The sequence below is a fragment of the Festucalex cinctus genome, chromosome 1 (assembly GCF_051991245.1).
Source record: "Festucalex cinctus isolate MCC-2025b chromosome 1, RoL_Fcin_1.0, whole genome shotgun sequence".
Lineage (NCBI taxonomy): Eukaryota > Metazoa > Chordata > Actinopteri > Syngnathiformes > Syngnathidae > Festucalex > Festucalex cinctus.
In genome coordinates, this window is record NC_135411.1 from 34,420,251 (window position 1) to 34,443,064 (window position 22,814).

The following is a 22,814-nucleotide window of genomic DNA, read 5'->3' on the forward strand; positions in this document are numbered from 1 at the left end:
AAGTAATTCAGCGTATTTTGGACATAAGTTAAGAATTTATTTAAAATTACAGGAACCCAGAATAAAACAGAACATTTTTAATCTCACCACAGCAAAAGAACACTTAGAATAGTTTCAATTCTTCATGTTGTAGGGGTTGCACAACTCAACTTTTTTTTTTTTTTTTAAGTGGACAACGCGATGAAGGTTGCAAAGTCACGAAAGACTAGTCGCTGATGACATCAATATTTTCTCAGTACAGTATAATTTAGGAGGCGCGAGTACTTTGCAAAAAAACATTTGTACCATGAGCATGGACGGAACGTGGACTGGGTAAATAGAAATCTTGTTCGGTGTGCTTGCCGCTGGGACAGTCAGATAACGGTTGCACAGCTTGGCCAAACGGGGAAACCTGTCCTTGTTCTGGGCTCACCACAGCTGTGGGTTCTGCATAGTGAGCATTTCCAAATAATAATAAAATAAAATATAGATCTTCATTTGCAGTGGAAATATCCGTGCTGCAGGTCAATAAATTGTTCAAAATCCCACTCGAGTCTACAGTTTTCACTTTTGCTTGTTCTGCCCAGCTTATCAAAGCAGCACATTCAAAAATGCAAGGTGACTAAACGCTTCCTTTTATTCATTTGATTTCAGTTGGACAGATGTGAAACCACCAGCATTTGACAGCTGAGGTTTTGCAGTTGCACAGAGCGCCGTTGTCAAGTTAGAAATTTTTCCATCCCTGATGGCAGTTCAGAACCAGTTTGAGACACTATGGCTGTAACCCGTTACAAATGCTCCAACATGTATAGTTGGCCCTTGTTTATCGCAGGGGGTTTAGTAGTAAAAAGTGATTTTAAGCAGCAACCGATATTTTAAACGCCTACATTTCATCACCATCAATAGGTATTATTTTTTTGCACTTGGAGTTGCAATCGTACACACTGCAGACTAGAGTAACAATAACTGTGAATGTGTGAAGGTCTGGCCTTTTGAATGACATGGAAGTTAAACTGACTTTAAAGAAAGAATAGAAGGTTAATAAGTGGCTCTACCTGTAGCCAGTCTGGTGTTCAGTGATGATGGTGTTTAGGTAGCAGGTTAATATATTAAGGTTAATGAACTCTTTAATTAATTAACCTTAATATATTCACTTTGAATTGATTTAATTCAATAGTGTGTTACAAATTGAAGCAATTTTATTAAGTTGGTCAACAATTTAATATTAATTAATTAATGAGTTCATTAACCTTAATATATTCACTTTGGATCAACTTAATTCAAGTGAATATATTAAGTTTAATTAACTCATATTTATTTAAACTTAATATATTCACTTTGGATTAACTTAATTCAATTTAGGCAATTTTCTTAAATTGGCCAAAAATTCAATTTGTAATTTTAAATTGGTTCAACAATTCTCTTTTTAAGAGTGTGCAGGCAGCATTACTGCGCAGAGAATTAAATATTCATCGTGAGATGGCTATCATGCCGCGCATAGATGTTCTGGCATTTCCAGACAGTTATCTTGAAAGGTACCGTTTCACATCACAGTACATCATGCATACACAACTTAATCTGTCCTTACATTTGCAACATTACCATCTGTTGTAATGCGCTCACATCCCAGCATATCTTGTGTGTTGCGCTCCATTTTTTTTTTCTTAACTGTTTGAACAATGTTTTTACATTTCATCTCAAGTGCGCTTCTCTACCCCCCACGGGATTGCACCTAAATACAATAAATAAATGAGCTACCATTCAAGCAGGTTTCCCCTGTAATATTATTGTGATTGCAAAGGACTACATTTAAATGTACGCATTGACCAGAGCAGCAACGTTCTCCCACGCCGCCTCCCTCTCTCTCACAGCTGCTGCAGTGTGGCACTTTTTCCTAAAGACATGTTTTTTCAAATTCGCCATACAATTGCATTAAGTTTTCCAGTTCGAGACGGGTTAAAAAAACAACAACAAAAAACGTTGCCATGGTGACTCATCCAATCGGGGCTCCATTGATGTGGTCTTTTTATGGTTCTGGTGCATGCGCTTAACTCCGGGTGAAACTACTCTGCATTAAACCGACTCAAATCAGCTGTCCTGGATCCGAAAACTCTGAGTTTCCTATATCAATGTAGATCTACTAAGAGTTCAGGGTTAGACTCAAGAGTTTCTTGAACCTGCTTTGTGAAACGGATGATCTCTCACATTACACTGGTTGGAAATCACTGCTCTTACTAAACTATCTGTTACGGATTACAATTTGATCTAACTATCAGTGGTACGCTACTGTATATTCAGTTTGCTAATGATTAACTTAAAATATACACTTGTGCAACTTTACTGCACTGTAATGTTTCATTAAAAACAATAATCTGGAATGCACTTCACCCACAACAAGTGAAATGCGATATAAAAAGGGAGGGCTGTCAAGTTTCTCAAACAGGTCTTACGCCGTGCAGAGGAAGGCCTCCTACAAGGTGAACTTCTACGTAGAGGAGACGTTAATGTAATGGAAGGAAAAGTCTATCTGGAATCTTCAAGCAGAAGATCTTCCGTATGCGGTGAAGCAGTGGGATGGCCATAAAGAGTCTCAAACTGACGCTGAAATGCTCCAATATCATTTAGCAAGCCATAGGCAAGGGAATAATTGGCTTACAAAAACGACTGCCTACTGTAAAAGGAAACGGGAAAAAAAGCGTACAGTGACTTTTGTGACCGTCTACATAAGTTAAATCACACTCACCTGTTGCAGTGAGCGACTCTGCTACCTCCTCAAGCAAAAAACACGTGATTAGCGACTAGACGACTCACCCTAAACGCCACTGTGGAGTAGTCAAGTCGACTGGTTTGTACAACCCCTAATGAATATCAGTGCACATCAAAGTAGCGTGTGTTTGTGTTGGTCAAGTGTGTGCAGGCAGGTTCTGTGGCGGTTCAGCAGGCAGATTATTCCGCACTTTGGCATCTTCAACGTTTTCCACAACTGCAACTTTTGCTGCAGAGACAAAAGGAGACTTACTCAAAAACTGAAGCAGGGCATTACAACAAAACACTGAAACACTATTTTTTATAGTAAATAACATAAATAGAAAGAATATCTGTGTTGCTATTGTAAAACCTTTATCATCAGTAAAGGCAAAAGCTGCTTTCACACAGCATGTCAACGTTTGCTTAAAGGGGACTCTAATAATAACTTGTTGAATAACTTTGTAAAAAGTTCATCTTTTGATGCTTGCTGAACTGAGATCTCGCAAAGTGCTTGGACATTTCACACAATTGGAATTCATCATTTTTTGTTTACTTTCATTTGAGTATTTGTTTAGTATTATTTTAATATATTGCGGCGCGCTATGGTTCAATATTTCTATCTATTAATTAGATATTTTAGTATTTTATACAGCATTTTTTCATTATTTTGTTCTGAAAAGGATAGTGTAACTATCAGTAAAGAGGTTCAGAATATATTTGTTGAATTTTATTTTTATGTCTTAATTTTAATTGGTCTTATTATTTTTAAATGTTTTTAATTATTTTTGAAAATGGAATTTTGACTTCAATACTTATTTTATTTTCACATATTTTATTATATTTTTTCCTGCGTGTGATAATTTATTTTATGTGTATCTTTTAATGTTCCCATCTTTCCCAGTCATTTTAATATTTCTTCTATATTGCCTTATTTCATGTTATTTTTTGAAAAGGGAATTGTGACTATACATTGTATTCATAAAATTTATTTCATTTTTTAATATAATGTTTTACCTGTATATATTCAACTACCTTGTATGCATTACTTATTTAGTTTTTATACTTTATTTCTGTTATATTTCTTTGGTTATTGTAATTTTATTTTCCATATTTAAAGCTAGTTTTTAATGTATTGATTGATTTATTTTTGCATTATGTTGTATTTATTTACTTGGAAAATGATTTAAGATATTGTTTGTTTTTAAACTAGGTGCAGTATGACTTCTTGGTGGTTTCACGCCTTCACTATTCTAGTGTCGCGTACTCACCTTTATCTTCATGTTGTGGGGGTTGGAATTGAAGCTCTCCCTGAGGCCCGGCCGGCGGCTGTTCGTCAGCTGCCGGTTGCTTCTGCCTCTGCGACATCTCCAGCACGGCCTGGAACGACCACTTTCTAGTCACGCTTGTGATGATTTAACGGAAGCCCGGAGAATGTAATGGCTGTGAAGGTACCTGCTGATACTCCCTCCTCTGGGCCTCCAGGGCTTTTCCTCTCTCCTTCAGCAGCTCCTGCTCCTGCAGTAGCGTGTCCGCCCTCCTCTTCAGCTCCTCTTCCTTGTCACGGAGCTCCGCCTCAAAGCGCTGCAGTTCCTCCTCGGTGTACGCCGGCTTGGCGTCCAGAGTCTGGAGACATTATGGACAAGGCACATATAGAACGTAAAGAATTTAAACAGCTGCAGCAGCTTGACAATTCAAAGAGCATTGTGCTGCTCAACCTGGTGTTTGCGCTTTGGCCACCAGGGTGCAGTATAATACATACTGACACAATGATGAGGAAATATTACCGGATAGTCATTTTCACAGAGGATAAAGAATATATGTGACTATGGGGTATACGCCACGGAAGAGGCGGGACGTGATTGTGCACATCAGTTTATTTCCGGTCCGGGTTGCGAACGCGCAACCCAGGGGCACAAAATCGGAAGCACAAGTATTTTTGACGCAGCCCACACGTCGCAAACCGAACCGGAAACAAACTGTTGTGCAAAAAACAGTCCCGCCTCTTCCGTGGCATATACCCCATTGTTGTATGCTTTGTCTGCATGTGTTACTATTTCTTGTATTCAAATATAAATTGTTTTATGTTTGTAAAACCGTAACATTGATGCTATTTTCATTAGTCCGCCTATGGCATTTTGCATTGTATGCTAGCATAAAGCTAGTGTACTATTCTAGGACAGTAAATGTGGTTTGGTTAAATGGAACAAAATGTGTAATTCTCTCTATTGTCAAATTGCTGCTTGCTGTGAAGCTTGCTAACTGCAGCAATTTTAGTGTGCAACACAAACAAAAAAATAATAATGATAAACTAATTTGATCCAGCAACAACTTGCATGTCAAACATCCCTAAGTCTGGTCACTTCTAAGTTGCAGTACCACTGTACATTTATATTGATCCACTTATTTCCAAATATGTGTCAGCAATGTGTGTGTACTTTAGGACATGAGTGGGACTAAATAACATAACCACCCCTACATTATGTTTCTCAGACTATTATGTTGAAACCAAAAGGTAAGTGTCAGCATAGAATAGCCAGCATAATAATGCTTGCTACATTGTGGCACCTCTGTGGGTGTGGAAGGGTATTTTTATTTTAGCAAATTCATATGCCTTTGCTACACTATTTGGTTAGTGTATTTTGGTGGTGAAAGGTTGCATGCGATAATGAAATGGAATCCTTGTGTGAAGTCAGGCTTGCTGAGCTCAAACTTGCTGCTGCACTTACCTCCCATTCTTTGGGGCTGTTGAAGTCCTTCTTCTCGGTGGACATGAGGAACTCATCCAGGCTCACCAGTCGATCTTTGTTGGTGTCAACCTTGAGGGAAAAAACAGCATAAGGATTAAAAAAATGAAATAGCAACATAGGAGATTAAGGGTGGGTGATAGAGGAAGGGGGGGGAAAAAAAACAAAATGACAAAAAAAAAAAAAAAAAACCCAACAACTCGAGAATTATAATTGGTCGATTTCCTACCAAAAAAATATTGTAAATCTGTAGTTGCTTCACAGAACAATTATGAATAGACAATGTTTCTGAACATCTTGTGTTTATTTTTACAAGTTGCTTCCTATCTCTTCTGCAAAATATTGCACGTCAATATTCTATGGCAATATTTAATAATGAAGAAATTCAAATTATGTCCAATAGGGTGCTTCATTTATCTTTGTGAATATTTAAATCACTTAAAATGTCACCCATGACTCCATAATGACGGATATGATTATATTTTGAGCTGTAGTAAGTACTGGTCTACTATTGCCAACTATTACAGCTATGAGTATGAGAAAATGTGTTTTCTGGTAAATATGTCAATATTCCAGTTTCTCCATTACCCGAGATGTCAGCAAAGTCTGATGTGGAGTATGTGAAGGAGCTAAAATTTCCAGCTACTACAGCAGTCAGAATTAAAAAAATAAAAATAAAATAAAATAAATAAAAAATAAAGAAGTGATTTGCACCACATATGTTGCAGAGGAATATGTCAACAGTCCTTAACATAGACTATAAGTACAGCTGTTAGCACATACATTAGAACTGACAGGAAATGCAGCCGCGCTGTTTTGACAGATAGTTTAGTTGCCAATGGTAGTGTGTTTGCTCAACTTGGCGCAGGTCTCATGTGTGTTTTTCAGCATTACTTATCTTTAGCAGTTGTCCTGCTTGTGTAGTTTTCCTGATAATCCTTCATATGGTTCATGGTGGAACACAAGTGTCAGTGAATTGCTCTTCATGGCGACTGCTTTTCTGCACGTTATTTTTGACTAACGTCAATTTTGTCAACCCCCAAATCATTTCTGGGCTCCTTCGTTTCTCCATTTCCTTAGTTGGAAACGATCCCATGTTCTGCTCCGCTGGGTCCACTAAGTCAGGTGACTGAATCCTATCCACTGATTAGCAGAATGAGGACTTATCACTTACTTCTGCTTTGCCGACTATGAATACTGATTTGCCGAATAAGGACTTCTATCACTTCCTACTACAGGTAATTTGCAGTTGCTGTTTTCTTTTGAGACAATAATCAATGTAAAATTACACATCATGAAAGGAATTTTGAATATCGTGTCAATGATATACAGAATTTGATATCCTTCCCACATGTTGCGAGACGAGACTCACGTTCTTCATGACGTGCTCCCTCATCCTCAGCCGCTCCTCCTCCATCTCCATCATGTCGTCTTCTTCGTTCTTGGGGTCGTACACTTTCTCCAGCTGTGAGAACACATTGTTGCTCTGCTTAAAACATTTCATAGAAAAACATTTTTTTCTGCTCAGTACGTAGTACAACTCCAGTGTGTGAGGATATTCCGTCACATCGGGAGTGAGTTATGAAGTTTTAGCCAAATCTGACTTTGCTGGGTTCTGTGCAAAAGGCACAGACTGCCGTACCTCTTTGGTGAAAAGCGCCTCCAGCTCCTGCTCGTCCAGAACACCATCCTCATTGGTGTCTAACAAGGTCAAGAGCAAAACTGAGGCAGTGAAGTCAGAGATAGGGAGATGCAGATGGGAGGTGTGACTCACCATGAAGCTTGAAGAAGGTCTTGGGATTGAACTCTTTGGGGTCCAGTCTGTCTGTTTCCTCCCAGACTTCCCTCAGCTGAGCCACGCTGCCCTGAGGAACAAGGAAGAACAGAGATGAAGTACTTCCTGTTTGAAAATTAACAAGTGGAAGAAGACACCTACGGGAGCGTTGACTTTGGGGTGTTGTCGATGTTTGTCCTTGAGCTCCTGCATGCGCTGTTCCTCCTTCTCCCGCTTCTCCTGGTCCAGACCCTTCAGATACTCGCGTCTCTCGTGCTCCTTCAGCATCTCGTAACGCTTGAACTCCTCGTGTCGCTCAGCATCATAGTTTTCCAGGTCTTTGGTAGCCTACAGACACGACGCAAGTAGAAAATCATGATAACTGTCATCTTGCGCAATACAAATAAACACAGTTAGAAATAATAACATGCAATGCAGGCCATTAAAGGAAAGGCATTTGTTGAAAGGCCTAAAATGAGTAATAAGCATATTTACAGTGTGGCGTGTGCAAATTCACCTCATCACAGTTTTGTTCTGTGGCATATTTTCTATTATTTATGGAGTATATATACTGTATATTTCTTTATAAACAATAAAAATATAAACGCAACACTTGTTTTTGCTCCCCTTTTTTTATGAGATGACCATTTCTCTCAAATATTGTTCACAAACCAGTTTAAATCTGTTATAGTGAACACTTCTCCTTAGCCGAGCTATAATCCATCCCACTTCAAGAGCCAGTCAGTACTAACTGGTTTTCTGAGTCCCTAGACAAGCCCACCCACAGCCCCGCCCCTTGTGAGGTGGGATGGATTATATCGGCAAAGAACAAGTGCTCACTATCAAAGATTTAGACTGGTTAAAAGACAATATTTGAGATAAATACATACATATTGTGTATGTGGATAAAGTTTTAGATCTTTGAGTTCATCTCATAAAAACTGGGAGCAAAAATTAAAAAGTGTTGCGCTTAGATTTTTGTTGAGTGAGTATATATATATATATATATATATATATATATATATATATATATATATATATAATGAATAATTAATAAATGCCAACAGGCTAAATTCTTGCAGTATTTGCTCACAAACACCATGAGACTCCATTTTGTACTGCTTCTGCTGATCCGTTCGCAACCAACCTTTTTTAGGTCGGACCAGCCCTGCGTTGTTTAGGGCGGGACACATAGCTGTGACAAAACCAGGAAGTCCCAACGCCGTGGGGAAACAAACTTTTTTTTTTTTTTTTATTGTGTATGTGGGAAAAGTTTTAGCTCTTTGAGTTCATCTAAAAAAATGGGAGCAAGAACAAAAGTGTTGCGTTGATATTTTTGTTGAGTATATTTTTATATTTCTTGTAGGGACGCACGATAATAGCGGTGGCCGATAATTAATGGCAATTATCGACCAATTTGATGTCAAACAGATAAACCAGAAAATAAAGAAATCCGCCGATAATAATAGACATACCACGTTGGTCCGCCTGTTGTGGTTCAAAAGTTGTGCCCAACTCCTCATTTGTGTTAAGTAGCATGCTTTAAAACAGCTACAGTAGGTTCTCAAAAATAAAGCTCTTGTTAAAAATTTATATCCATCCATTCTTCCATAACCACTTATATTGGTTAATAATAGCCCTTTGAGTAACTCAGATGTGCCAATAAAAAAGGGGTTTAAATGTTTTACTAAACCACTGCTCCACAGTCCACACACCATATAAAAGGTGTTGGGGTAGTTTTGTATATTATTTAAAAAAACAAAAACAAAAACAAAAAAAAACTTTTTCTTCCTTCACTCATTCACTCGCAGCCATTTTCACTGAAGCAACCCCCTTCACTGGATTTTGACTGATTTTGCAAGGCCCACAGAATATTGTGTTCTATTACTATACAAACAGGGAATCTACGAAAAGAAAGATTAGAGTGTCTTCTTTCATCAGGAAATAAAAGTATTTTTCTATCTGTTTCTGTTTTGCAGCAATTAGCATTAGAATACAACTAAGTTTCATCATTATTCACAAATCTGTTAAAAACAGTGGGGAAAAGTGCTGGTTGCAACATGGACCTGATTGATTTCATACTCTGCTGCCACCTGCTGGCCTTTTTTTTGTAATAACTACCATTGCTTCAATCGTTCTCTGCAGTTCTGAGGCTGCATCAAAGACTTCTGTATGCTCAGTCTAGCATTAAAAAAACAAACAAAACAAAAAACAAACAAACAAACAAACATCTTTGGGACACTGGTAATAGTTAAAATAGAATGTATTTATACATTTTTGGGAGCAAATGAGTTAATAAAATACCGAGGTATCGGATTGGGACTGCAAACATGCGGGACTACAAACATAGGCGACATGACTCACTGTGGAGATGAGTAGCTCCAGGTCTTTGGCCTCAAAGGCATTCTGGTTGTGCGGGTCGAGATGTTCAAACTGCTTGAGCAGGGCGGTATGATCCATCTGCAGACCTGAAAAGCAGTCGTTCGACTTCAGTGAATCAGGGGACTCTAACATGTAGAGAAGGACACAGATTTTTTTTTTTTACACCTCCAAGCTATATATTTTTTTTATTTAATGTGACTATTTTCACAGTTCCTCTGGCATGGTTGGACTCACTCTGCGTGTTGGTGCTATCTAGCTTGGCCTTGAGCAGCATCCTGAGCCGCGACACCTCCTGCCGTTTCAGCTCGTCCAGACGCGTCCTGACGTTGTGACTGACCAGGTCGAGCTCTTTGCTCAGGCGACCGTTCTTGATGTCCTCAGTGTTGGCCGTCTGCAGCTTTTCCCGGAAGTGAGGGTCCGTCTCCAGAACCTCGATCACCTCTCGGAGGTATCGATCGTAATACAGACCTGTGTCCTGGTAAACGAAGCATGTCAAGTGAAGATAAAATCAAAAAGGGGGGGGGGGGGGGGGGGGGGGGCATACCATGCTCTCCTCTTGTTCTCCATCTTTGACTTCCTGGTGGACCTCTTTGCGGTCAATGGGCACTGACCACGCAGAGACAGTGAGCAGCAGCAGCACCCAGACACCTTCTAACTTCATCCTCCTGCTTCAATCATAGTGAAATAAGTTCAATTAAATCCGATTTTTAATACTTCTAAATGATAAACTACGTAACTGCACACTAATGACTGGTAGTGTACATGCACACAAACACACACATTCACGGAAACACGTAAAATAAGGTCGAGGATACGATCATGCTTGGCGGCCAGTGATCGTGTAATATGCCAAATTCATACACAAGTCATGCTTATAGTACTGTGCATCCATTATCTGAACCACTTATCAATCAATTGAAACTTTTCAACATTTGTTAAGAGTGGCGACTTTGTAACGAAACACGCCGTATAATATCGGGTTTCTGATTTGGAGTTAGGAGACGTCGTACTTCCCCTCCGGCAAGAACAGCGTAGATCAAATTGTAGCGCACAAGTAGTGTCTTTCGGTTTGTAGCTACTCTATCCATCTTACAAAGAAAACTAATATCATAACTATATTTTAATGTTTTACGGAAATGAAGCGACGTGCTAGCCAGCTAGCTAGCTAGCTGTACAGTAATGAAACAACACAAACAAGAAGCAACGTCAGGTGACGAGCTGAATATGCATCCTCTGTCTGCCTCTTGTATATGTGCCGATAGTTCACATTTTACATCACAAAAACGTGAGTATATGGATATTAAAATTACGTAATACGGCCTTTCTTACCGCAGGTTCATTTTCAGCCGGTTGGCCGAGTTCCAGAAAGGGAAAAACTGCTATCCGGTTGGTGGCGGATACAATGACGCCATAAACATGCGTCCGAGATTGTGTGGTGCATTCAAAGACCTACGGATATTGTAGGAACTTTTGTGGCAAGCGTATTTTGAAAGTGGTCACCAACATGGTGCCCGAGGGCATCAGAGTACGCGGGCCTGTTCCAAAAATAGCCCACCAGAAAGTGATGGGACTCTTGTGATTTTCATGGAATATTCAGGAAGGGATAATTTGAAAATAATACCGCAGCTATTCATGGAAAATGTTACATATTTGTTTCCTAAATATTGTGAGAAATTATTAACGTGAACAGTGTCATATAATTAAATATAATTAAGTATTAATAATTACATTAAGGTCATTTGAGCACATTTGTAACTTCAGAGATGTGTCTCAAACTGGTAGTACTTTGCATGAATCAGTGCCCAAGAAGTAGCTTTCAGTTAAACAAACAAACAAACAAAAAAGCTGATGGACCCATGCTATAAACTCACAATAAGTCTTGCCTTTCACACACCAACAAAATTCATAGTAAGCTTAATACAACCTATATGTTTATCTATTTGAAACATTTGCAATTATGTTCCTACGAATGCCAAAACTTCCTGCAAGGTTGATGAAGTATCTAACCACCTGCCAGTAACACTTAAGCCTCACACAGTAAAGCATGGATGCAAATGGATGTGTTCAAATGGCTTTATTTGTTTCCAAAAATAGATTTCTTCATTTAATTAGCTCATTCATTATATTAAAAGCAACTCATAAGTATGGCATATTAAATAAATTAACATTAAAGGTAAATAATTGCACAAGATAAATAAATAAAAGGTATAAATATGTAAATACATAACTAGCCTACAATAAAATTAAGAGAAATAGATCAAATATGGCACAAGGAAAATAATTTAAAAACAAATGTGTGACAATTAAATAATGGAAAAATTAAATTAAGAGCACAATTACAGTACTTTGTCCCTTCAGTATATAAAAATATGCTATGTGGAGGAAATAATTTATATCAGTTTGACTGATGATGACAACATTTAATTGGTCTAAACTTGCAATCTGGCTGGCTTTAGAAATCGATTTCTCTCATGTCGGTGGGCGTGCCGGCTCTTTCGTCCTCCAGCTCGTCTCCTTTATCCGCTGGCCCGCTGCTGAGACGCTGCCGGAGGGCGCGCTCGATCATCTCGCTGTAGTATTGCAGCACCACCTGACATTCCAAACACAGGAAGTCCATCAGAACAGCAGAACTTTATCTATCTATCTATCTATCTATCTATCTATCTATCTATCTATCTATCTATCTATCTATCTATCTATCTATCTATCTATCTATCTATCTATCTATCTATCTATCCATCCATCCATCCATCCATCCATCCATCCATCCAAGATTTGAAAATCTAACCAATCGCACTAAAGACTAGTGAGCCAGTCACAGGCCTAGACGCCACTCACCAGGTCAGCCTGGCAAAGCTCGGCCAGCGTCAAGCCTAGTAGGTATAGCTGAGCGTGCCCTCTGTCGCCCAGGCCCCGAAAAGCGCAGTTGAGCGAGGCGGCGGCCACCAGGGAGGGCGGCGTCCCCAGGAAGCGCGAGTCACACGCACACATGGCTGCCAGAGTGTCGCTGTGTCGCCTCAAGGTGGCGCTGTCCTCCTCGCTTTTCACCTCAAGCGAGGCCAAGAAGTGTGGCAGAAAGTCCTGAGGCGTCACGGCCGCCGTGTCCCAGCGCAGGGTGGCCAGGATCATCCTCTCCATTTCCTGTTTGGTTGGGGTCAAGAGGATTAGGGTCTATTTGTGTTCTTCCTGTCACATATTTCGTTTTATTTTTAATACAGAATACTGCTTAAAGTGGTACTCAACGCCAAATCATCAAGTCTGCCGTAAAGGGTAATTAGTGGAAAAGTGAAGAGCATCACGAATAATGTAATGCCTCACCCGCAGGTTGTTGGGCAAGAAGTTGTACTCGCCGGCGGCGCAGAGGGCGTCCGAGGCGATGTTGTCGCACTCGCTCAACTTGGAGGCGATGAGGATGCAGGCTGCCGCCAGGCAGGACGGCGATACGGGTGTGGACAACGTGACCGATAAGTACCTGTCCATCAGGGAGACAGACAGCGGGAACACGGCCTCGTCGCAGCCGCAATCGCAGCAGACCTGAACGGAGAAAAACGTGTAAGACGAAGGGATGTGACGATGTAAAAAGAGAGGAGGGGGAGGAGATGAGGACACATAAAGAGACCGTCTCACATTTGGATTTTGGCCTGTTTTACTGCTGTTTCTCCTCTCTCTTTCCCCAATGAGGTGAGAAGAATAGACATGAAGAGAGAACGGTGAACTTGATGAGAGAAGAGGGGATATAAGCAGAGATGCTGAAACAAGGCAGGCGACCCACCCAAGTACAGTAATTGCCTGGGGCCCTGAGCTGAAGGGGACGCCGACAGAGGGCTACCATTTGGCCCATATCAATACCAGGTGACTGCTTTCGATACAGCAGTGATAACATGTAGGGACCCCTACCCCACAAACAGGGCCCATTTTCAAGACATTGCTGGCTGGTGGCTGCTAGTAGGGGCCCCCGAGAAAGAACTGACAAAAAAGCAACCAAATTTTTCACTCAGGCGTCCAATTTAATTTGGATTTTGTTTTTTTTCGCTTGGTTGTGTTTTTACACCTTACATTGCAATCATATACCCAAAATCAACACATCGCCCCACAATCATAACTGATTTATTATGCTGTCCCAAAAAGCTTTTAATACTTTATAAAAGCAAAGGACTGTGTGACGTCAACTTCCGAAACACTTTTCCAAAGGTCTTAGAGCCATGAGTGCAATAACAAAAACTATGAACTGACAAAGCAGTGTAACAGGCAGAAACGAGTGTGCCACTTCCATCTGCATCAAAGCATTACAGCAATCTGTTTTTACGATAAGATTTACTCAAATGTATCTAACCTCACTTGTTATTGCCTAAAAACATCCAGACTTTCAGCGACATAATGCATCACAGCTCCCGCATGTAAAGGAAGTGATAGTTAATAAAGTGTTGGCTGGCGACCCGTTCAGGTTGTACCCCACCTACGGCGAGTCTCCAGCATGCCCGCGAGTCGCGACCCTCATGAAGATAAGGGGTTTGGAAAATGGATTGATGAAAGAACTAATGCCACTTGAGGAAAGACCAATAGTATCGAGTTGTTAAAAAAACCAGAGATGTCAAAATTAAAGTGTTTACTCTGAATATTAATTTAAACTCGTTAAAGTGTTAAACCAAATTACCTTAGTTAACTCAGTGTGCAGCCAAACTTGGAGGAGTCATTGGCGGGAAGATGAATAAACATGGACAATAGGCGGTTTAACTTTGTGATTTACTTTTATGATGCTTGTTGGATAACTCTAAAGTAATTTGTGCACTTTGCAGAGCCAAATTCAAATAGCATATTTGTACGCAATTGGCGTATCATCTCAGAACAAAATACCCTGCTCAAGTTACCTCCATGTGACCTCACAAACCAATTTTGCGGGAGTGTGGTGCTCGTCAGCAGAATGAAACTTGGAAGCAAGAATTTCTGAGAATGGCTTGAGTCAATTTTGATCATTTTGGTTAACAGTTGTATTTTACATATAAGTATTCTATTTAAGGATCAAAGAAAGTGATTAGAATAGTCTTTGATTCTAAATGACGTTCTAATTTATGATATGACAGTAATTCCATGATTGTACTCAAGTAAATGTCTAAACTTTGAAAGAAGTAGAAGCAGAAGTAGAAAAGTGTCATTTCATGATGGAAAATTCTGGGCATAATTAGTTCCATCCATCCATCCATTTTCTGAACCACTTGCTCCTCACAAGGGTCGCAGGTGGGTGCTGGAGCCTATCTCAGCTGGCTATGGGCAGTAGGCGGGGTACACCTTGAACTGGTTCCCAACCAATCGCAGTAATTATATGTATTTAGTTACATTTTTTTAATTGTTTGACAGAAATAGAAAAACAAGAAATTGATCACATTTTGACATACGGGGTTTCCGCCCAACATGCGACGATATGCGAGAGAGAACTTGAGGATAGACGACGTGACGTCATTCGATGTCTCCATACCTCCAGCATCCACTTGGCCAGCTCCTCCCGTCTTTCAGGCTCCTGCTGAATGAGACTAACGTAGAGCGGCGAGGGCGCATATCGCTCCTCTACGTGAAGCAGCGTGTGGATCACACGCCTCCCTGACACTGACGGGTCCCAGGCGGCTCGCAGCTGACCCCCGGCCCCTCTCGTCCCCGTCACTCTTTTGGCGGCCTGTTCTTGGTAGTCCTCTTCTGTTTCTTCGCACCACAGCGACACACCTCTATTGTCCGTCTGCATGATGATGAAAAAAGTGCTGGCTAAAAAGTCTGAGTGAAGCGGGACAAAATCTTTGGCTTCCTTTTATACGCACGAGGAAGAAAGAGAGCCTGAAAGAGGGTGGCACCCATGGTCAGTGACATAAACTGTGAAGAAGACAATTACTTCAACAGGTGGGCCGGCGAGTTTGGGGGGCCGGCAAGGGGGGGGGACAGGGCGGAGCGTGGCCGGCAGCGCAGACAAGAGAAGGAGTGGCGCTTTAACAGCTTGGGATCGACAGTGAAAAGGGAGAAGAAAAAGGTCATCGCCACACTCTGACAATGGGAATGGATGACTATAGCAGCACGGTGTTTGTTTACAATGCCATCATGGACCAGGGAGGGTCCAAGGGGGGGAACCCAAATGGCAAATTTGTTAGTTAGTGACCCACACAACTTGGAAGATTACACATTTAGGCTTTAACTAAATGGCAAGGAAATTAAGCTATCGGCCACTTCATTAGTTACAGCCTTATAAGATGAGATGAGTTAATGCTCACTTTTGAGGGACAGTGCACTCAACTCAACGTTGACTTACATTAACACTTACACAAATGTCTATAATGATAACTTGCATGATTAAATTAACGTGATTAAAAAATATATATCATTAGTTATAATTAACTCATTCAGGGCCATTGACGGCTATACACGTCAAAGTAGGGCTGTACAATTAATCGAAATTCAATTATAATTTCAATTATTACACTCCACAATTACAAAATCAGCATAATCACAAACTAGAAAGATTATTGAGTTGTTTAAATTTATACATTTGCACCTTTTTTTTTAGATTTTAAAATAACTAATTTGATAAATTTTGTTTCATGCAAAAGGAACTTGCATAAATAGTGTTTCAAATCATTTTATTTGTCTTACTAATTTTTATTCTTAAATTTTCTTGTTTTGTACCAAAAAATAAAAAAAATATTGCTCTACAACACAGTGCATATGCTGCACTTCAACTTTCACTTTTTTGCCAACACAAATAAATATATATTATTATAAATTCTGTTTGGTCCAAAACTTAACTATAGTGTTTCTGTTTTTTTTTTTATTTGGTCCTAATATTTTTAAACGCTTAAACATTTTCTTGTTTTGTGCCAAAACATAAATAACCGTTTGAATAATCGTGATTTCAACTATTGCCAAAAATAATCCTAATTATTATTTTTTCCCATAATCGAGCAGCCCTACGTCAAAGATCCATTTTTACTGGGCTGGCAGTGAATGAGTTAACAGGAAACTTCATTATTAATAAATCATTTATTAATTATAAGTGTTGGAGCCATTAATAAGTTAATGAATTTGTAGAGAGGTTAAGATTAGTTAAGTTTAAATAAGCACGTATGCAAGTTGTAACTTTGTTAGTTCTGCTTTGTTTTGAAGGTTTGACCATAGGTATGGCTGCTGCATTTAGATGTGTGCACTTCCTGCTGGGTAAAAGGCTTAAAAGCAAGATGGCTGCCTTAGCTCAGGTGTGTATGTGTGTGTGGGAGGAGAGACAAGTTAGGCAGGTCTCTCGGCTTGATAAGGGTTTTCAAGCATTATTAGCATTATCAGATTTATTAGCAATATTATTTGACTATCATTTGATATCATGTAATATTTCAAGCCAAAGGATTAGTATTGTTCACATATCACCTCTTCAAACTACCCAACATCCATAACACGGTTCCTGACATCATCACCTGACCAAACAATTGGTGAGTCAATGCATTGAAGCCCTGCTGAGACCTGCACTTGTCTTTGAATGAAGAACATTTGAAATCTAAGAAAAATGGCACAAACAATAAGTATTTTTAATATTGCGCACATGAACATTAAGTATTTAAAATTATTATTGTAGATAAATTGCAGATATTTTTATTTTCAATAAATATATAAATGAGGTGTTTGAAAGATTTTTATTACAATTTAATTATCTTTTATTCCCATGTGACATACATTTGATAATTTTTTGAACAATTAAAATGATAACAAATAAGTGTTTGAAGGTTTATTTGAGCACAAATAATCCAAAATTTGAGTTTCTTTGTGGCTCCCAATTTTATGTTACACATGAATTTAAATACATTTTTGAAAAATGAATATGGAATATTTGTATTGTATTTCATATATAGGCGGAACATGGTAGATCTTCTTCTTCTTGTTTTTTTTTTTTGTTTTTTTTTAATAGGACATTGTTTTATTCAACTGAGTCTATTTTTGATACACCGGTATGCATTGTATTGGTTATTTTATATTAGCTCATTATTACTTACTACATGTTCCCAATTTAAAGCTATAAATAAATTAATTGGAAAAAGGCTTACTTAACAAGCGCATAAGCTGTGAGAATGAAACAAGAATTATTCATAATTGATATTACTAAGGCCCATTAGGTCTGAATGTGCTCGAACAAAAGTCCAGGGATGACATTTCCATCAAAGTTGGCCTGGGAGAGCACCCTCATTGTCAAAGCAGCGTACCTCCGACCCCTTCTATAGACCCCCTCAGTCACCCCCTCCCTGACTGAGGCTTGTGGCAATCTGCTGCTGTTTAAAGAGCCGTGATGGAGGTATGTGCAACAGACAGTGGAGCTCCGGGCCAATGAGCCGTATTGTCTCCCTTTACAAATCAGTGTCAGACAACAAGCCCTGGCCTTCTGCCTCGCACGCTCTTAGCGTATGGACACACAGTCATCACACGCTCATTGCACGCTCGTCACACGCTCCTCACGCGTCCCCTGAGACCCCCGGGGGTCTTGCACAATGGATGTTTGCATCTTGTATTTGACACATTGGCTACAGGTGGCATTCAGCGGCCATGCACGGGCTCACTTTTCAAACGGGACAGGCCCGTCTTGATTGAAGAAGGCCGTCAATAATTCAGTGATCCTCATCAATAATTCACATCAATCTGCAAGGCCGCCAGTACTTTGACTGGAATCACACTCAAGTTTGCACAAACACCAACACAACAGAAATGGCCTCTCTCAAAGTTAGACATGTTTTAGATGACTGGGAAATTATATATGGCAAAAGGGTCCAGAAGTTCAAAAAAAAAAACAAATCAAAATTGAGATATTGATATACTTGAATTCAGCACTTAATTCCCTTTAAAATTTGATTTCATAATTGTGTGGCAATTAAAAGATTATTTGCCTGTGACAAGTGCTTTATTGATAACTTATCATGGATGTGAGGTCTCAGATGCTTTTGGTCACATGAAGAAAATGAAAGTGGTTTGTTTGTTTGTTTGTTTGTTTGTTTGTTTGTTTGTTTTGTTTTGTTTTGTTTTGTCCTACCACCTACCCCAAGTAATAGACCCTTCCAGTGTGACGTCACGTTGAAGTGCGCCCCTAACGGTGGGGGTCAGTGCGTCAATGCGAGTGAATTAGAAAACAATAAGTGTGAGCTAGAAAATAGGTCAAACAGTTGATAAATCATCTACCAATGCTATGGTGAACTTGTGCGCGGCCGACGGATGTTCTAATAGCTCAAACAGAGATGAGATCATTCTTTCGGCTGCCGGCAGTGATTCTAAACCAGGCGGAAGACAGTGAGGAGTGAAAGACGAGCACGATGGCTAGCGCAACTGCTTTGCACCCACAAAAAGTACGAGGATATGCTCAGATCATTTTATATCAGGTAGTTTTTCTCTTTTTCATATACAGCTGTTCATAACATGAACCTCTGATTGTAAAATCGAGGTAGACATGATGAATGAGCCATATTATCTTTAGTGAAACAATCATACTTTTTTTTTTTTGCATAAGTATTCAAGTCATTTTGAACAAAAACTTAAAGATTTAACACGATTATTACAATTAACACTTTAACTCGGGATTGAGTTCTGCTGAGGAATGTGTAGTAAACGACATGCGGTCTGTTTGTTAGAAGATAGCAAGCTAGGATAGGTCGAAGACTTCGATATACAGCAAGATGACACGAACGGACACAAACGATTTAATGAATGACAATTTACACCATGAAAGTAGTGATCGACGTACTGTTTCAACCAAAAACAACATAACTTAGGCTTCCATTTCCACTTTGTCCCCCAACAAACTCCACTTTTTGGTAGCTAGCGGCTCCAAACGACTGGTTTCAATGATTCATAGTATTGTAGTGTCCTACTCGGGAAGTTTTTTGTGACACTTGATATATTTCCCACCTTTGAACGAAAACGCTCGCCGACAATAAAGCTCTCTACATTCATTTGTTATGGGATGTTTGACCCCCGGGAGGCGCTGTGGAAGCTAAGCAGTGACGTCAGCTGGAAGGATCTATACACGAGTGAAACTAAACTATTGTATTTACAACTCAATATAGCCTATGTGCATTTTGGGGTGGGGTGTCATACTGTGACACTTTTGAGAGGACCATTTTTCATCTTCAAGTTTCCTATTTCATAGCTCATTTTTATGTTAATGGCATCCCATTTAAAAGAGCATAAGTGAAAATGTGTAGTGATATTTGCGACGTATACAGGCAGACTGCATTTTTAAAGCATAGAAGAAGCAGCGTGTCCGGCGTCATATGAAATAGACAACATCGAAAAGCGATCGGAACATTATATTAGTATTTACATTGCATTATTACTTTAGTCTACATTATATACAAGGCACTGGCGCATGTGACACTAACAAGACACACCTGGGAGACACAATAGGCAGAGGGCACTGATTGGTAACATATACTGGGAAGGGATGACACACGCAGGTGGACAAGGTTAACAATAACGAGACTAGGGGAGACAAAACCGGACAAAAGACGACATAAACACCCAAAATGTAGCACTAAAACCCCCCCAAACAAACCAACCCCACCGAACCGAAACGTGACAGTTCGAAAGCAAGAAAGTCGATCCTCACCCTTGCAAAGTTTGAAAATATTAGCCCCCAAAACGTTTTACAGGTAAAGTCACAAGTACCAATGACTGAAATGAAACAAGAAATCTTGCATTTTGGTTTGAAACTGCCATCTGTGGCGAGTTCTCTCAGTCGTGCCCTCAAGACAGGTAGAATAAATTAACCCCCCATGCCAGTTCCACCGATGAACAAGTGCCCATGTCAACAACAAAATTCACAAATAAAGTTTCAAGGACTTGAACAGGAAGTCAAGCCTTTTGCGTTAAAGCGGCTACTTGGGGGCAATTCCTTTTCTTTCTTTTTTCTTTTCTTTTTTTTTTTTTGTGGGGGGGTAATCAGGCGCTGACACCCTCCCGTAAGTATGTCCACCAATCCACGTGATATTTGATATCTACATGAAAAGATGAACAAATTTTTTTTAATTTAGGACCCAAGCATGACATTGAAGAATAAGTCAGCCATTTTGGTTTGAAACAGCGATCCCTGTTGGAGCCCCCTTCGGAGTTAGAAAGAAAAATCAGTCCCTGACACTAGATTCACCGATGAACATGAAATTTGGTGGACATGTCAATCATAACAGGACGCATGAAAAAGTCTCAAGGACCCATGCCTGAAATTGAACTGGAAATCGGATACTATAGTTTGAAGCAGCCACTTTGGGAAAATTACATCAGCAGTGCCCCCTTGAAAACTTCTCTACTGACATGACACCAGTTTCTTTTATGGAAATTTGGTGAACATTTTAGCAGGACGCACGAAAAAGCCCATGTAAACCTTGTGGTACAATGACCCAGAAAGTCTTGTACTGGATGTGACGACATGGCGTATCTAATGAAGTATGTTGGTAAACTTTGGTGTTGTGTGTGTAGTTTCTTAACTTGTGGACTGGTTAAATCCCCCCCCCCCCTCATGACACACAAAGACACACAAAGACACACACATGTGCAGGCACCAGCAGTAGCAGCAGGTGTCTGTGCGTGTTGAATGGCAGCAGTGAAAAAAAGGATGTCTGTTCTCCAATGTCGCAGGAAATGAGCTGGAAAATGAGGGGCGGAGTGCCGCGCCCCCTTCTCAAGACCCGCCGCCGCCCCCCTTCGGGCGCTCCACCCGCTTTTGAATACAGCTGCCAGATATGAATTTAGCAGGCTGCTTAAACAGGCTCGGGATCTGTCACCAGCTTTTGCCTAGGTGACGCCCCCACCCCACCCTGGGCCACCCGGTTCCCTCCCCCTTTTCCTGTCGCCACCCCGGCCTGACCCCACTTGACTGGCGCACAGTGCCTGCCTCATTTAAACTCAATCTGTTTGGAAAGTGCTTTAAAGGCCGCAGCCTTGTCCGCAGCTTTAAGCCTCATTTTGTCCCAATGACACTGACGGGATTAAAAGCTCAATTCATTTTGTCTTTTAGACTTTGTTCAAAATTTACTTTGTGTTACGCACAAGTAAACCCTTGTCTATCAAACATCATAATCCACCAAGCAGGAGACTTTAATCCACTCATGCTCACTTGGTGAGTGAAAAAAGGTACATTGAAATATGAGATGATTGAATCACTACATAACTCTTGATCGATAAGAGGAAGTTTAAAAAAACAACAACACATCGAACCGAGAAAAAAAAAAAAAAAAGTACTACAGTGTTCCCTTGTTTTTCGCTGAGGTTAGGTTCCAAAAAAATACCCGCAATAAATGAAATCCGACAAGTACCGTAATTTCCAGACTATAAGCCGCGACTTTTGTCAACCCTGCGGCTTATACAATGATGCGGCTAATTTATGTATTTTTTTTTCTAACGGCCGCCAGGGGCGCTCGAGCAGAAAAGGTAAGAGGGAGACAGGTGGTATACATGTGTCGAGGAAGACGCAAGTTGAATGTAACTTTGTGCTTTGTGCATGAATAAAATTAGCATGAACTAGGGGTGGGACAAAAAAACGATTCGACCGAACCATCGGTCGTCAAGGGGAGCTAAACGGCCGTATCGGTAGCAGACTTGTCAACCGATACAAAATCCGCCGGGAATCCTTAGATACATTGCTTGTAAAGCTGTGGACCGGATATCGCGTTGCTTTGAATCGGTTGCGAGTGAGGCTTTATGGTTTTCATAACAATAGCAAGAGTTCTGCACCGTGCTCTACTTGTTTTGTTTACATTTCAGTAGCAGCACTATTCAAGCTACTTCCGTGTTTACAGAGAGCTAGCAAAGTAGCACTCAGAGACGCTTCATTCCCCGGATGTTGTAAACATAATGCAAAGAAGTTACGCACCTTGGGGGGAGCCTACCGTCAACGCCGTGCTCGCGACACGGCGCGCGCGCGCACAACGAGTGACAACATGCAACAGTGGAGACAGTTAGCAGAAGCCGGTGCCGTACATCTCGGTATTTCCCATGGCTATCGAGTCCTCTCGGTGCACTTGTATGTCCCGGGCCGGCGTTGGTACTGCGCGCGAGCCAAAAAGAATAACTCCCGTGACGATCCAATGCATGGATTCAAACGACACAGGTATGTCCCACAGCCAACACACCAGCTAAGCTAAACGCACACTACAAGTATCTCATTTCTCAGTTTGTGGCTCCCTGTCAAT

The 22,814-nt window shown here is 40.3% G+C and overlaps 2 protein-coding genes across 4 annotated transcripts; both read right to left on the reverse strand.

Annotated features, from left to right (window-relative positions):
- Positions 1-13: 13 nt before the first annotated feature.
- On the reverse strand, positions 14-11,066 carry nucb1 (nucleobindin 1). 3 transcript variants are annotated; one of them, XM_077531662.1, is made up of 12 exons: positions 10,957-11,066; positions 10,172-10,295; positions 9,862-10,102; positions 9,610-9,713; positions 7,408-7,593; positions 7,246-7,336; positions 7,114-7,172; positions 6,844-6,936; positions 5,454-5,543; positions 4,180-4,350; positions 3,996-4,104; positions 14-2,974 (listed from the first exon to the last, which is right to left on the reverse strand). In XM_077531662.1, exons 1-12 carry the CDS (start codon positions 10,965-10,967, stop codon positions 2,883-2,885), a joined length of 1,371 nt encoding a protein of 456 aa, XP_077387788.1. In that variant the 5' UTR covers positions 10,968-11,066; the 3' UTR covers positions 14-2,882. The 3 variants fall into 3 exon arrangements, with proteins under 3 accessions (XP_077387788.1, XP_077387798.1, XP_077387807.1); XM_077531672.1 differs by having other exon boundaries at positions 10,172-10,292; positions 10,957-11,054; XM_077531681.1 differs by lacking the exon at positions 10,957-11,066 and adding an exon at positions 10,638-10,848.
- Positions 11,067-11,745: 679 nt separating this feature from the next.
- On the reverse strand, positions 11,746-16,101 carry ccndx (cyclin Dx). Its single transcript, XM_077531695.1, has 4 exons — positions 15,101-16,101; positions 12,946-13,161; positions 12,466-12,768; positions 11,746-12,217 (listed from the first exon to the last, which is right to left on the reverse strand). The coding sequence occupies exons 1-4, from the start codon at positions 15,359-15,361 to the stop codon at positions 12,080-12,082; spliced, it is 918 nt and encodes a 305-aa protein (XP_077387821.1). The 5' UTR covers positions 15,362-16,101; the 3' UTR covers positions 11,746-12,079.
- Between the last annotated feature and the right edge of the window lie 6,713 nt (positions 16,102-22,814).

Bases quoted from the DNA above. Each gene is read 5' to 3' on its own strand.
- ccndx (XM_077531695.1), bottom strand. From the start codon at position 15,361: ATGCAGACGGACAATAGAGGTGTGTCGCTGTGGTGCGAAGAAACAGAA. The intron at 12,769-12,945 runs GTGAGGCATTAC...CCAACCAAACAG, and splicing joins TCTTGCCCAACAACCTGCGG to GAAATGGAGAGGATGATCCT. The intron at 12,218-12,465 runs GTGAGTGGCGTC...TTGGAATGTCAG, and splicing joins AGCTTTGCCAGGCTGACCTG to GTGGTGCTGCAATACTACAG.
- nucb1 (XM_077531662.1), bottom strand. The intron at 10,103-10,171 runs GTATGCCCCCCC...TTCGTTTACCAG, and splicing joins GAGAACAAGAGGAGAGCATG to GACACAGGTCTGTATTACGA. The intron at 6,937-7,113 runs GTACGGCAGTCT...GTGTTCTCACAG, and splicing joins AGGCGCTTTTCACCAAAGAG to CTGGAGAAAGTGTACGACCC.